The sequence below is a fragment of the Anomaloglossus baeobatrachus genome, chromosome 6, assembly GCF_048569485.1.
Source record: "Anomaloglossus baeobatrachus isolate aAnoBae1 chromosome 6, aAnoBae1.hap1, whole genome shotgun sequence".
NCBI classification, from domain to species: domain Eukaryota; kingdom Metazoa; phylum Chordata; class Amphibia; order Anura; family Aromobatidae; genus Anomaloglossus; species Anomaloglossus baeobatrachus.
This window is the reverse complement of record NC_134358.1, coordinates 431,119,753-431,135,006: the sequence shown is the minus strand read 5'-3', so window position 1 is coordinate 431,135,006 and position 15,254 is coordinate 431,119,753. Positions and strand designations below refer to the sequence as shown.

The window sequence follows — 15,254 nt, the reverse complement described above, 5'->3', positions numbered from 1 at the left end:
ATGACTCGGGCTCGGAAGTCTTCCTCGGCCAAAATCTATCACAGGACTTGGAGAATTTTCCTGTCCTGGTGTCGCTCTTCCAGCCATGCTCCTTGGCCTTTTTCCTTGCCGACCCTTCTGTCCTTTCTACAGTCTGGTCTGCAGCTAGGACTATCCCTCAATTCCCTCAAGGGGCAAGTCTCGGCTCTGTCAGTACTGTTCCAGCGGCGTATCGCCAGGCTGGCTCAAGTGCGCACCTTCATGCAGGGCGCGTCTCACATCATTCCGCTTTACCGGCGGCCCTTGGATCCCTGGGACCTCAATTTGGTCCTCACGGCCTTGCAGAAACCCCCCTTTGAGCCTCTTAGGGAGGTTTCTTTGTTTAGTCTTTCACAGAAAGTGGTCTTTCTAGTGGCCATAACTTCCCTCAGGAGAGTCTCTGATTTGGCTGCGCTCTCTTCGGAGTCACCTTTTTTGGTTTTTCATCAAGACAAGGTGGTTCTCCGTCCGACTCCGGACTTTCTCCCTAAGGTGGTTTCTCCTTTCCACCTTAACCAGGACATTTCCCTGCCTTTTTTTTGTCCGGCTCCTGTTCATCGCTTTGAAAAAGCGTTGCATACTCTGGATCTGGTGCGGGCGCTCCGGATCTATGTGTCTCGCACCGCTGCTCTTAGGCGGTGCACCTCTCTTTTTGTGCTAACCACAGGTCGGCGTAAGGGCCTCTCTGCTTCTAAGCCGACCTTAGCTCGTTGGATTAGGTCGACCATTTCCGATGCCTACCAGTGTTCTCAGGTGCCTCCCCCGCCGGGGATCAAGGCACACTCGACCAGAGCTGTCGGTGCCTCTTGGGCTTTCAGGCACCAGGCTACGGCTCAGCAAGTCTGTCAGGCTGCCACTTGGACTAGCCTGCATACCTTTTCAAAGCACTACCAAGTGCATGCTCATGCTTCGGCAGATGCGAGCTTGGGCAGACGCATCCTTCAGGCGGCTGTCGCCCATTTGTGAAGTTAGGCTCTGCCTACTTCTCAGTTTTTCTGTTTATTCCCAACCATGGACTGCTTTGAGATGTCCCAATGTCTGAGTCTCCCATAGGAATGATAAAGAAAAAGAGAATTTTGTTTACTTACCGTAAATTCTTTTTCTTATAGTTCCGTATTGGGAGACCCAGCACCCTCCCTGTTGCCTGTTGGCAGTTTCTTGTTCCGCGTGTTATCACCGGCTGTTGTCGTGGACAGAGTCTCCGGTTGTTCCGGTTCTTGCTCTGTCTTTACTTGTGGGTGGCTATTCTCCTTCAGCTTTTGCACTAAACTGGCTAGATCTGGTTCTCCAGGGGGTGTATAGGCTCAGAGGGAGGAGCTACACTTTTTAGTGTAGTACTTTGTGTGTCCTCCGGAGGCAGAAGCTATACACCCAATGTCTGGGTCTCCCAATACGGAACTATAAGAAAAAGAATTTACGGTAAGTAAACAAAATTCTCTTTTTTTTACTAAAATGATCTATGAAATGATATAAAACAATAAATAAATTGTACATAATACTATGGAGACGTGCCCAGATTCCCGTTTTCTGTAGGTGTGCATTTAATACACTTTTTAGTATTGGTCTGAATTTCATATTTGTTTTTTTCTGTGATAGATGCAAGAATTCTGGGCCAAAGGAGTGTTAAGCCCCAAAACTCGCTGCTGGGCCCAGGGTATGGATGGTTGGCGCCCACTACAAGTCATTCCCCAATTAAAATGGTGTTTGCTAGCAAGTGGACAAGCTGTTCTGAATGAAACCGATTTGGCCACCCTTATCTTAAATATGCTTATAACCATGTGTGGATACTTTCCCAGCAGGTGAGTCATTTTTATTTATGCGTTCTAGTTTACCATTCTGCTAAATTTCAACTTGGGTCATTTTTCACACCAGCTGGTCTAATAATGCTGTCAGTTTGGGTCATTAAACCCTCTGTCATGGTGGGCTTGCTTCAATAATTTGGGCATATAAATATGCCTGGATGTTTTGAAAGGGAATCTGTCAGCAGATTTTTGCTATGCAAGCTGAAAACATGCCGCAAGGGTTAAAACAGAATTCAGGAATGCCTGTTTTGTCAAGGTCCGATCTGTTTATTTGCTATGTTTGTTTAAGCAGCAGGATTTATCTTTGCTCGGACCACAATGTCATGCTCACTGCAGTCCGGCACGCCACCTCCAGTGGTTGGCACATCACTGTCAATGTACAATCTCTATTGAGAACCTGGTGTGGGCAGAACAGCTCTCTCAGCTCTGCTACATGGCTAAAGCTAAAAATTCTGATTGTGTCAGAACCACTGCACCCAGTAATCTAAGTGATACATTGTTGGATTCAGGATCTCTTTGGCCTCATCATGCTGCTCTCAGGTGAGGTAGCAAAAACTTGCTGACAGCTTCCCTTTAATTGCCAGAATAGCAGTGGTGTCCTGATGAGCATACATCTCCCCAAAGTTTTTTTTTTTTTCTATGTAAATGAAATGTTTTTCTCGGCTGAGCAGCTATGCTAATCGCATGACCATGGAATATTAGTCTAAATTAATCTAAGTGATTTTGGTGACTTGTAAATCTCTGGCATAAGTAAATACAGGGCCACTATAGAGTATGCAGGATTTAATATTAGAAGAAGTTATCTATAATTGATGACTTAAAGTTGTTGTTTTCTTTCCTCAGGGACCAAGACAATGCCATTATTAGACCCCTGCCTAAAATCAAAAGATTGCTGTCAGATAACACTTGCCTTCCTCATATCACACAGGTCAGTGGCTTTCATTGCTGAACACCAGATTCCTCAGTACGTTTTTCTTTTTGGGCTCTACTATTCTCCCCATCTACCTCTTTGCCTTTATTTTTCTATACATGATATGCTAAATGATGAATAAAAGGTTTAGAAACCATCTCTGAACATTTTATTCACCGGCCATTGAAGCATTTTCCTCAGGCCACTGATGTGGTGTGTCTGCTTTGGCTGAATGCTTTTGTGTTTCCATTTCATTCCTCAGCTTTTGCTGACGTTTGACCCCATCCTGGTAGAGAAGGTTTCCATATTGGTCTTTCACATCATGCAAGACAACCCACAGCTGCCTCGTTTCTATCTCACTGGAGTATTCTTCTTTATCATGATGTACACTGGTTCCAACGTGCTTCCCATCGCCAGGTAAGGAGTCAATGAGCAATGGCTACACTGACCAGATGTGGAATTGTAGTATAGCAAACCTATACTACATACTATATAAAGCTATGCCCTTTAATGCATGCAATGACAACAAAAAATATTATGTTGTAAAATCAGCATTTACATTTCTTTTTTTTATTTTAGATTTCTCAAGTACACTCATACTAAACAAGCCTTCAGGTCAGAAGAGGTATGGCCACTGTCCAGAAATACTCAAATCTGTAGTGAAACACATTTGTTTAAGGCGTTAAAGGGGTTTTTTCAAGTTGTCTCTTGAGCAGCTCAGAGCTATGCAGTCTCTTTACAGTCTCCTTACTTCCTTTTCTCTAGCAGGGCAGGTTCTCCTAAGTTCTGGTGCGTAGCGGAGTTTTAGTGTTAGAAGTACTGTATAAGGCTATGTTCTGCTGTAACACATTTGTTCTGGAGTCTACACTGTATTTACACATAGCTAACAGGGCATTTGAACAAGCACACAACTCCAAACAGTGGCAGCAATGGTTAAGAGAACTGCTCTCTTAGAAGCCGATGTTATAGACTGGTGAATTTTGAACAGCAGCTTGTCAGCTGCTCACCTCCCTCTCAGCTCCTAATTGCTATATAAAAAACAATGGGCTGGAGAGTGAGTCATATTGCAAAGGATTGTCAAAAATCCACTTGTGACTTTTAGGATCGCTACTTCCAATAGGTGGCGCTGTGCTAGAGTTTGTCTCCTTTACTGGAGAGACAATTTGAATATTTCCCAGAGGGGCATTGCAGCTATAAGTCCCCTTACCTGGCAGCCAGACTGGCTTGCAAAGTCTCCTTAAGGAGAATAGTGTTCCCCCGTGGAATTTTAGGGGCATTGCAGCTATAAGTCCCCTTACCTGGCAGCCAGACTGGCTTGCAAAGTCTCCTTAAGGAGAATAGTGTTCCCCCGTGGTCCCCACATAGCTTTCTCATGAGCCAGATCAGACACCCCCATACTTTGCACTGACGAGGGGCAAGCACCCCGAAACACCGTGTCTGCAAATTGGGATTCTGATCTGGCTTATATATCCTGAGTCATATTGCAAAGGATTGTCAAAAATCCACTTGTGACTTTTAGGATCGCTACTTCCAATAGGTGGCGCTGTGCTAGAGTTTGTCTCCTTTACTGGAGAGACAATTTGAATATTTCCCAGAGGGGCATTGCAGCTATAAGTCCCCTTACCTGGCAGCCAGACTGGCTTGCAAAGTCTCCTTAAGGAGAATAGTGTTCCCCCGTGGAATTTTAGGGGCATTGCAGCTATAAGTCCCCTTACCTGGCAGCCAGACTGGCTTGCAAAGTCTCCTTAAGGAGAATAGTGTTCCCCCGTGGTCCCCACATAGCTTTCTCATGAGCCAGATCAGACACCCCCATACTTTGCACTGACGAGGGGCAAGCACCCCGAAACACCGTGTCTGCAAATTGGGATTCTGATCTGGCTTATATATCCTGAGTCATATTGCAAAGGATTGTCAAAAATCCACTTGTGACTTTTAGGATCGCTACTTCCAATAGGTGGCGCTGTGCTAGAGTTTGTCTCCTTTACTGGAGAGACAATTTGAATATTTCCCAGAGGGGCATTGCAGCTATAAGTCCCCTTACCTGGCAGCCAGACTGGCTTGCAAAGTCTCCTTAAGGAGAATAGTGTTCCCCCGTGGAATTTTAGGGGCATTGCAGCTATAAGTCCCCTTACCTGGCAGCCAGACTGGCTTGCAAAGTCTCCTTAAGGAGAATAGTGTTCCCCCGTGGTCCCCACATAGCTTTCTCATGAGCCAGATCAGACACCCCCATACTTTGCACTGACGAGGGGCAAGCACCCCGAAACACCGTGTCTGCAAATTGGGATTCTGATCTGGCTTATATATCCTGAGTCATATTGCAAAGGATTGTCAAAAATCCACTTGTGACTTTTAGGATCGCTACTTCCAATAGGTGGCGCTGTGCTAGAGTTTGTCTCCTTTACTGGAGAGACAATTTGAATATTTCCCAGAGGGGCATTGCAGCTATAAGTCCCCTTACCTGGCAGCCAGACTGGCTTGCAAAGTCTCCTTAAGGAGAATAGTGTTCCCCCGTGGAATTTTAGGGGCATTGCAGCTATAAGTCCCCTTACCTGGCAGCCAGACTGGCTTGCAAAGTCTCCTTAAGGAGAATAGTGTTCCCCCGTGGTCCCCACATAGCTTTCTCATGAGCCAGATCAGACACCCCCATACTTTGCACTGACGAGGGGCAAGCACCCCGAAACACCGTGTCTGCAAATTGGGATTCTGATCTGGCTTATATATCCTGAGTCATATTGCAAAGGATTGTCAAAAATCCACTTGTGACTTTTAGGATCGCTACTTCCAATAGGTGGCGCTGTGCTAGAGTTTGTCTCCTTTACTGGAGAGACAATTTGAATATTTCCCAGAGGGGCATTGCAGCTATAAGTCCCCTTACCTGGCAGCCAGACTGGCTTGCAAAGTCTCCTTAAGGAGAATAGTGTTCCCCCGTGGAATTTTAGGGGCATTGCAGCTATAAGTCCCCTTACCTGGCAGCCAGACTGGCTTGCAAAGTCTCCTTAAGGAGAATAGTGTTCCCCCGTGGTCCCCACATAGCTTTCTCATGAGCCAGATCAGACACCCCCATACTTTGCACTGACGAGGGGCAAGCACCCCGAAACACCGTGTCTGCAAATTGGGATTCTGATCTGGCTTATATATCCTGAGTCATATTGCAAAGGATTGTCAAAAATCCACTTGTGACTTTTAGGATCGCTACTTCCAATAGGTGGCGCTGTGCTAGAGTTTGTCTCCTTTACTGGAGAGACAATTTGAATATTTCCCAGAGGGGCATTGCAGCTATAAGTCCCCTTACCTGGCAGCCAGACTGGCTTGCAAAGTCTCCTTAAGGAGAATAGTGTTCCCCCGTGGAATTTTAGGGGCATTGCAGCTATAAGTCCCCTTACCTGGCAGCCAGACTGGCTTGCAAAGTCTCCTTAAGGAGAATAGTGTTCCCCCGTGGTCCCCACATAGCTTTCTCATGAGCCAGATCAGACACCCCCATACTTTGCACTGACGAGGGGCAAGCACCCCGAAACACCGTGTCTGCAAATTGGGATTCTGATCTGGCTTATATATCCTGAGTCATATTGCAAAGGATTGTCAAAAATCCACTTGTGACTTTTAGGATCGCTACTTCCAATAGGTGGCGCTGTGCTAGAGTTTGTCTCCTTTACTGGAGAGACAATTTGAATATTTCCCAGAGGGGCATTGCAGCTATAAGTCCCCTTACCTGGCAGCCAGACTGGCTTGCAAAGTCTCCTTAAGGAGAATAGTGTTCCCCCGTGGAATTTTAGGGGCATTGCAGCTATAAGTCCCCTTACCTGGCAGCCAGACTGGCTTGCAAAGTCTCCTTAAGGAGAATAGTGTTCCCCCGTGGTCCCCACATAGCTTTCTCATGAGCCAGATCAGACACCCCCATACTTTGCACTGACGAGGGGCAAGCACCCCGAAACACCGTGTCTGCAAATTGGGATTCTGATCTGGCTTATATATCCTGAGTCATATTGCAAAGGATTGTCAAAAATCCACTTGTGACTTTTAGGATCGCTACTTCCAATAGGTGGCGCTGTGCTAGAGTTTGTCTCCTTTACTGGAGAGACAATTTGAATATTTCCCAGAGGGGCATTGCAGCTATAAGTCCCCTTACCTGGCAGCCAGACTGGCTTGCAAAGTCTCCTTAAGGAGAATAGTGTTCCCCCGTGGAATTTTAGGGGCATTGCAGCTATAAGTCCCCTTACCTGGCAGCCAGACTGGCTTGCAAAGTCTCCTTAAGGAGAATAGTGTTCCCCCGTGGTCCCCACATAGCTTTCTCATGAGCCAGATCAGACACCCCCATACTTTGCACTGACGAGGGGCAAGCACCCCGAAACACCGTGTCTGCAAATTGGGATTCTGATCTGGCTTATATATCCTGAGTCATATTGCAAAGGATTGTCAAAAATCCACTTGTGACTTTTAGGATCGCTACTTCCAATAGGTGGCGCTGTGCTAGAGTTTGTCTCCTTTACTGGAGAGACAATTTGAATATTTCCCAGAGGGGCATTGCAGCTATAAGTCCCCTTACCTGGCAGCCAGACTGGCTTGCAAAGTCTCCTTAAGGAGAATAGTGTTCCCCCGTGGAATTTTAGGGGCATTGCAGCTATAAGTCCCCTTACCTGGCAGCCAGACTGGCTTGCAAAGTCTCCTTAAGGAGAATAGTGTTCCCCCGTGGTCCCCACATAGCTTTCTCATGAGCCAGATCAGACACCCCCATACTTTGCACTGACGAGGGGCAAGCACCCCGAAACACCGTGTCTGCAAATTGGGATTCTGATCTGGCTTATATATCCTGAGTCATATTGCAAAGGATTGTCAAAAATCCACTTGTGACTTTTAGGATCGCTACTTCCAATAGGTGGCGCTGTGCTAGAGTTTGTCTCCTTTACTGGAGAGACAATTTGAATATTTCCCAGAGGGGCATTGCAGCTATAAGTCCCCTTACCTGGCAGCCAGACTGGCTTGCAAAGTCTCCTTAAGGAGAATAGTGTTCCCCCGTGGAATTTTAGGGGCATTGCAGCTATAAGTCCCCTTACCTGGCAGCCAGACTGGCTTGCAAAGTCTCCTTAAGGAGAATAGTGTTCCCCCGTGGTCCCCACATAGCTTTCTCATGAGCCAGATCAGACACCCCCATACTTTGCACTGACGAGGGGCAAGCACCCCGAAACACCGTGTCTGCAAATTGGGATTCTGATCTGGCTTATATATCCTGAGTCATATTGCAAAGGATTGTCAAAAATCCACTTGTGACTTTTAGGATCGCTACTTCCAATAGGTGGCGCTGTGCTAGAGTTTGTCTCCTTTACTGGAGAGACAATTTGAATATTTCCCAGAGGGGCATTGCAGCTATAAGTCCCCTTACCTGGCAGCCAGACTGGCTTGCAAAGTCTCCTTAAGGAGAATAGTGTTCCCCCGTGGAATTTTAGGGGCATTGCAGCTATAAGTCCCCTTACCTGGCAGCCAGACTGGCTTGCAAAGTCTCCTTAAGGAGAATAGTGTTCCCCCGTGGTCCCCACATAGCTTTCTCATGAGCCAGATCAGACACCCCCATACTTTGCACTGACGAGGGGCAAGCACCCCGAAACACCGTGTCTGCAAATTGGGATTCTGATCTGGCTTATATATCCTGAGTCATATTGCAAAGGATTGTCAAAAATCCACTTGTGACTTTTAGGATCGCTACTTCCAATAGGTGGCGCTGTGCTAGAGTTTGTCTCCTTTACTGGAGAGACAATTTGAATAGTATGTTAGGAGCACTCTCCTGGAATGTAACTACTGCACACAATTGGCCAGGGCCTTACCAGGCACTAGTGGCAGAGCTCCATGGAAGCCAGCTGTACACTATGCAAGATTAAAGCCACCCTTTCCAGGGTATGACGACAGATATAAAAAGCAAGTCATTTGCTAATCCATATGCACTGCTTTCCCTGCCCACACTCTGTCCTGGTGTTTTGTGATTGGTTGCAGTCAGACATACCCCCAGCCTGTGTGACAGTGTCTACCTGCAACCAATCACAGGTGCAGTCTACTGGTCTATATCGTGGTGTAAAAATAAATAAAACAATTGGCATAGTGTCCCCCCATATTATGATACCCAGCACAGATAAAGCTGTGTATCAAAATCGAAGAAACCGCATGCAGCTTTCTTTCTTTTTTTTTTTTTTTTCTTTTTTTAAATTATTTAAATAAATACTGGTAGTTTAAGAGGTTAATTGGCGTCTGGAGTCTACCTGGTGTTTTTGTTGTGCTCCGTTCTAAATTAAGCTCCCCTGATGAGTCCAAAACTAAACGCGAAGGGAGACTCTCAAGCACGCCATTTGCGCGTCAGCAGTTAAGGGGTACAGTGCAGCTATGTATGATAGCTGCCCCTTGGAGATCCAGCATTCCTTCTGTGAACATCTGTACCGAACCAGATTATACCGGTGAGATTGTTCCTATTAGATGCATATGTATTTATTATGGGTGTTTTATACCCATTTTTGTTCAAATAGAGGCATTTTTCTATTTAGGTAATAACTCAGTCCACGGTGGTGAAGTGTTTAAATCACCTTTTGGACTATGTTACTCTCTGTTATTATTGATAGTGCATTGTGATAACGTAATTTTGTTCACAATTTTGCCTGATTGATATCAGTGTTTCTGACCCTTTTTGGATTTCTGGAGGGTTTTATATGTGTTGTTTCACATCCCTGGATTTAAATCATTTATGAAAAGTTATATTTTAGATTTACCCAGCTATTATTTGTCTCACCTCTTGGGCTAATTGCTTTTTGCTACTCATTTTAAGAGGTTAATTGGCATCGATCAGTTACAAAACCAGTCAGGGACAGTTGTCAGCTGGCATTTTCATCCACGGGAGGAGGGGCTGTGTGTTAGGGTTCACTGTCTACTTACTCTATTTTAAAATGGGTGTAAGGAATAGGGCCCTTTAACGTCCTCCGTTTTAGTACTTATTGGTGGTCGCTAGGGTATTAATCAACGGAGTTCCCACCTTTTTGAGACCTTGTCTGATGCCAGAACTAGGCTCTGATGTGCTCCATTTAAATGGCATGATGGCCTCACATGCACACCATTACTTGCGGCTATGGCTTGTAGAGTCCCATAAACTGTTAACATTAAGGTGGCACATACAGCCTTGTCTCCATTTGGAAGGGTCCTTCAGAGCTCCATTCAGTGAGGTTCCAAACAATCAGCAAGTTATAACTATTCTGTGGAGAGGTGAAAAAAAAAGACTACTTATTTAAGATAATAAAACTACCTATCACAGGCATTGTGTTAATGTGTTTCAGAACAAAGGCACAGACATCTTTCAGCGGAGCATCCTTGGTCACATTCTCCCTGAAGCTATGGTATGCTATCTTGAAAATTATGAGCCAGAAAGGTTTTCAGAGATTTTTCTTGGAGAGTTTGATACCCCGGAAGCTATTTGGAGCAGTGAAATGAGGTATGTATCAATTTACATTCCAGCCATATTCCTTTGTTTATATTTTCACACTTCTATTCTACTGATTTAGAACTTAGTGGTTTGCTTTGGCATAAAGTAGTAAGACCACTGGCTGAGACAAATTGTGAATGTTTGGTTACCACATTTATTCAGTCTATACTGTTGATGATTTCCAGGCGTCTCATGATTGAGAAGATTGCTGCCCACTTAGCCGATTTCAGCCCACGACTCCAGAGCAACACCAGAGCACTTTACCAGTACTGTCCCATCCCAGTCATCAACTATCCCCAACTGGAGAATGAGCTTTTCTGTAACATCTACTACCTGAAACATTTCTGTGATACATTAAGATTTCCAAACTGGCCTATTAAGGATCCGGTAAGTAACAAACCTATGGTCGTTCACAATTTTATTTTTTTCCTGTTTATATGTCTCTAAAATATTAGTTGTCTGACTTTCCTGTTATCAGGTGAAACTTCTAAAGGACACTTTGGATGCATGGAAAAGAGAAGTTGAGAAGAAACCTCCAAGTATGTCTATTGATGATGCGTATGACGTTCTTGGTCTTCCTAAGGGGCAAGGCTTGTAAGTTCAAGAATACTCTTTCCACAAATAACTGTTATTGTCCATCCATGTTTACATCTAGACGCTGAAAGGCAAAGCTTTATCTATCTATCTATCATCACGCACACAAACACTGGGTTAAAATTGTTGGTACCCCTCGTTTAATGAGAGAAAAACCCACAATGGTCACTAAAATAACTTGAATCTGACAAAAGTAATAATAAATACAAAATCTATGAAAATGAACAAATGAAAGTCAGACATTGCTGCTTTTCAGCTTCCACAGAAATAAAAAAAAACCAACCATGAAGTAGGCCTGGACAGAAATTATGGGTTCCTTAACTTAATATTTGGTTGCACAGCCTTTTGAGGCAATCACTGCAATCAAACGATTCCTGTAACTGTCAGTGAGACTTCTGCACCTCTTGACAGGTATTTTGGCCACTTCTCAAGAGCAAACTGCTCCAGTTGTCTCGTGTTGGAAGTTGTCTTTTCTTTCTCTTTGCTCTTTCCAAAGATGCTCAATATGATTTAGATCAGGGCTCATAGAAGGTCTCTTCAGAATAGTCCAATGTTTTCCTGTTAGCCATTCTTGGGTGTTTTTAGCTGTGTGTTTTGGGTCATTATCCTGTTGCAAGACCCATGACCTGCGACTGAGATCAAGCTTTCTGACACTGGGCAGCACATTTCTCTCTAGAATCCCTTGATAGTCTTGTGATTTCATTGTACCCTGCACAGATTCAAGACACCCTGTGCCAGATGCAGCAAAGCAGCCCCAGAAATAAGAGTCTCCTGCATGTTTCACAGTAGGGACAGTGTTCTTTTCTTGATATGCTTGATTTTTCCGTCTATGAATATAGAGCTGATGTGTTTTGCCAAAAAGTTCCATTTTTGTTTAATCTGTCCATAGGACATTCTCCCAGAAGCTTTGTAGCTTTTCAACATGTAGTTTGGCAAATTCCAGTCTGGCTTTATGATTTTTTTTCAACAATGGTGTCCTTCTTGGTCGTCTCCTATGATGTCCACTTTGGATGACGGATGGTGCGATCTGACACTGATGTTCCTTGAGCTTGAAGTTCACCTTTAATTTCTTTAGAAGTTTTTCTGGGCTCTTTTGTTACCATTCGTATTTTCCGTCTTTGATTGTCATCAATTTTTCTCCTGCGGCCATGTACAGGGAAATTTGGCTACAGTCCCATGGATCTTAAATTTCTGAATAATATGTGCAACTGTAGTCACAGGAACATCAATCTGCTTGGAGATGGTCTTATAACCTTTACCTTTAACATGCTTGTCTATAATTTTCTTTCTAATCTCCTGAGACAACTCTTTCCTTTGCTTCCTCTGATCCATGTTGAGTGTGGTACACATCATGTCACCAACAGCACAATGAGTATCTATATGCAGGCCCACTGACTGATTACAAGATTGTAGACACCTGAGATGCTAATTAGTGGATACACCTTGATTTAACATGTCCCTTTTGTTACATTATTTTCAGGGGTACCATCATTTCTGTCCAGGCCTATTTCATGAGTTTTATTTTTTTAAATTCTGTGGAAGCATGGCTAGAAAGCAATGTCTGACTTTCATTTGTTCATTTTCATAGATCTGTTATTTATTATATCTTTTGTCAGATTCAAATTTTTTCTGTGACCATGGCGAGCTTTTCTTTCATTAAATGAGGGGTACCTTGACCGTGTATGTATGTGTGTGTGTGTGTGTATATATATATATAAAGAGCTGTGGAAAATGGCGCAATAGAAGCAAGCATAATATATATAAAAAATGTAAGAATATTGGGGATCTGATCACTGGGATTCTCATTAATCGGTAAACTGGGGACAAAGTCCTTTGTGTAAATGAAGAGGTAACACACATGCATGAACGGCAATGAATTCACTTCAATGGGACTGACGGAACAGCAATTTTCCATCAGTCTCATAAAAATTAACCAAGTAGTGGTCAGGCATGCACACCCCTACTGCACCCACAATAGGGACTTTGGAACCATGGTTCTCAAAATTAGTGAAAGTCCCAGTGCTCAGATCAAAAAAACATTTTTAAATTATCATCTGTACTTTGAATAGGTGATAAATGTATTAAGTGAGAACAATCCTCTACAACAATATTCCCACTAGTAAATAGATTATTAGAACACTTTTTATATGAGCCTCATATAAAAAGTGTTCTAATAATCTATTTACTAGTGGGAATATTGTTGTAGAGGATTGTTCTCACTTAATACATTTATCACCTATTCAAAGTACAGATGATAATTTAAAAATGTTTTTTTGATCTGAGCACTGGGACTTTCACTAATTTTGAGAACCATGGTTCCAAAGTCCCTATTGTGGGTGCAGTAGGGGTGTGCATGCCTGACCACTACTTGGTTAATTTTTATGAGACTGATGGAAAATTGCTGTTCCGTCAGTCCCATTGAAGTGAATTCATTGCCGTTCATGCATGTGTGTTACCTCTTCATTTACACAAAGGACTTTGTCCCCAGTTTACCGATTAATGAGAATCCCAGTGATCAGATCCCCAATATTCTTACATTTTTTATATATATTATGCTTGCTTCTATTGCGCCATTTTCCACAGCTCTTTATAAAGACATTGTCCTCACCCAGTATGTCTTAGTGTGGTAGGAAGCCAGAATACCTGGAGGAAATCCAAGCAAATATGGGGAGAACATAACTCCTTGTGTAAAGCTGGGGTTCCTGCAGGGAAGCCAGCATACATACCACCACACCTGGCCTGCGCCCACCCCCTGCCTTTCCACAGGCGTTCTCGTGCTTCCCTCCTGATGTCTTCTGCTGCTGGGGCCTGCGCACGCTGTACAGGTCCCCTGTGAGTGCGCTTAGGACGCGCCTTCTCTGGACTTAAAGAGCCAGCGTACTATAGACCCTGAAGTGCCTCTGAGCCTATGGTTGAGAGGCACTAGATATTAAGGTATCTTCCCACTAGGGGAGGGGCCTGAGCAACATGGTCAGTTAGTTACTGTCTTGCTAGCTAGTTGTCAGGTCCCATTTATCCTGTCTCCATTGCCTGTACCTCTGTCCCCCTTCCTATCCTTTTCCTGTCAGTATCTGTCGTTTTCCCCGTACCTGCCTACACCAGCCGTCCTGTCTGCATCAGCCGTATTGGCTGCACCTGCCGGCACGTGAGACTGTGCCTGTCCATACCTGGGCCCGTTCCTACCCTGGACGTCAGCTGCCACAGTTTCGAGCACTGTCCTGGGAGTGGCACCTGGCGTCTACTAGTAGCCCAGCCCATCCTCGCCATCAGAGGCTCTGGCCTATACCTGGTAGGCGCTTAGTTATGCCCCTCCAACATCAAGGAAAACCCAGGTCCTCCCTGTGGTCTAATGGATCTACTACCAAGAACTGCCTCAACCTTGGTGAGCGTTACACTTTGCAGATGTTGACTTTGGTGGGGATTGGACCCAGGACCCCAGCGCTGCAAAGCAATATTAACTACTGAACAGAGCTTATACCATTATCTATTTAACAAATATAACTCCCCCTGGCTATTTACTTTGTCTACTTTTCTTTGAGGGAGCTTTACTTTATACTTCTGGATATACATTTGAAATGGACTAATTGTGTTTTTCACCCATTGCTCTACTTTCTTCTTGGTATGTACATTGTATTTGAGCTTTTTGCTGCTTCAAACGTGTTCTCGAGTGTGGTCTCAGCTGTTGTATGTGCAGATTTGGATTTCATCAAATAAATAAAGCAATTTACATATCAAAAAATCTCTGAAATATATCCTTCATACTATTGAGCGGCTTGAGTCTCTAACAAGTCCTTTGTGGGATTTAGCTCTGCTCAGAATTCATCTTTTTTTTTTCCCTTCTTAGGCAGGAAGAGAGTAAAATACGGAAAGCCTACTTCAGACTTGCTCAGAAATACCATCCAGACAAGAATCCTGATGGAAGGGTTTGTATTTATTGTATTTCTTAGTAACAGTCTTAAAGCTAACCTGTCACCAGATTTTTACCTATTAAAGTAAAATAATCACCTTCTGCAGCTCCTGGGCTGCATTCTATGAAGGTGCACCTTGGCCCTGACTCCCCTTCCAGACCCCAAAAATAACTTTATAAAACTTGGCCGTTAGGCATACTAATAACCTTGGTTGGCCAGATGGGCGGGCTCATTTTCTACTCCTTTATTCCCCTCCTGCCGCTGATCGCTGTCCTCCTTCCTTGATTGATGGGATGATGCCCTCAGTCATCCTCCTCGTCACATTTTCAAATCTCGCCCCTGTGCAGTTAGGTCTGCAGGCGCAGTTCGCTCTTCCATATTGCGGGCAGAGCAGAAAACATAGCTGCCCTGGCTCACGCCGGTGAGCTAAATGCGCAGGCGCAAGATTGTGGGCAGGTACAAGCATGGCGCTGGTGAGGTCATGCACAGCGCCAAGTCTGGAAGGGGAGTCGGCCAAGATGCACCTTCATAGAATTCAGCCCAGGAGCTGCAGAAGGTGATTCTTTTAGTTT

At 44.3% G+C, this 15,254-nt stretch overlaps 1 protein-coding gene across 4 annotated transcripts in view; it reads left to right on the top strand.

Moving 5' to 3' along the window:
* Positions 1-15,254, top strand: part of DNAJC13 (DnaJ heat shock protein family (Hsp40) member C13) — a 317,458-nt gene that overhangs the window by 210,766 nt on the left and 91,438 nt on the right. For all 4 annotated transcript variants that reach the window (XR_012724354.1, XM_075315202.1, XM_075315201.1 and 1 more), the window contains 8 exons: positions 1,615-1,817; positions 2,664-2,748; positions 2,993-3,147; positions 3,310-3,355; positions 10,035-10,189; positions 10,366-10,567; positions 10,659-10,774; positions 14,619-14,697. Coding sequence is in view for 3 of the 4 variants with exons in the window: in XM_075315202.1 (XP_075171317.1) it covers positions 1,615-1,817; positions 2,664-2,748; positions 2,993-3,147; positions 3,310-3,355; positions 10,035-10,189; positions 10,366-10,567; positions 10,659-10,774; positions 14,619-14,697 (1,041 nt within the window). In the remaining variant the exon portion in view is untranslated. The remainder of the gene's footprint in view (positions 1-1,614; positions 1,818-2,663; positions 2,749-2,992; positions 3,148-3,309; positions 3,356-10,034; positions 10,190-10,365; positions 10,568-10,658; positions 10,775-14,618; positions 14,698-15,254) is intronic.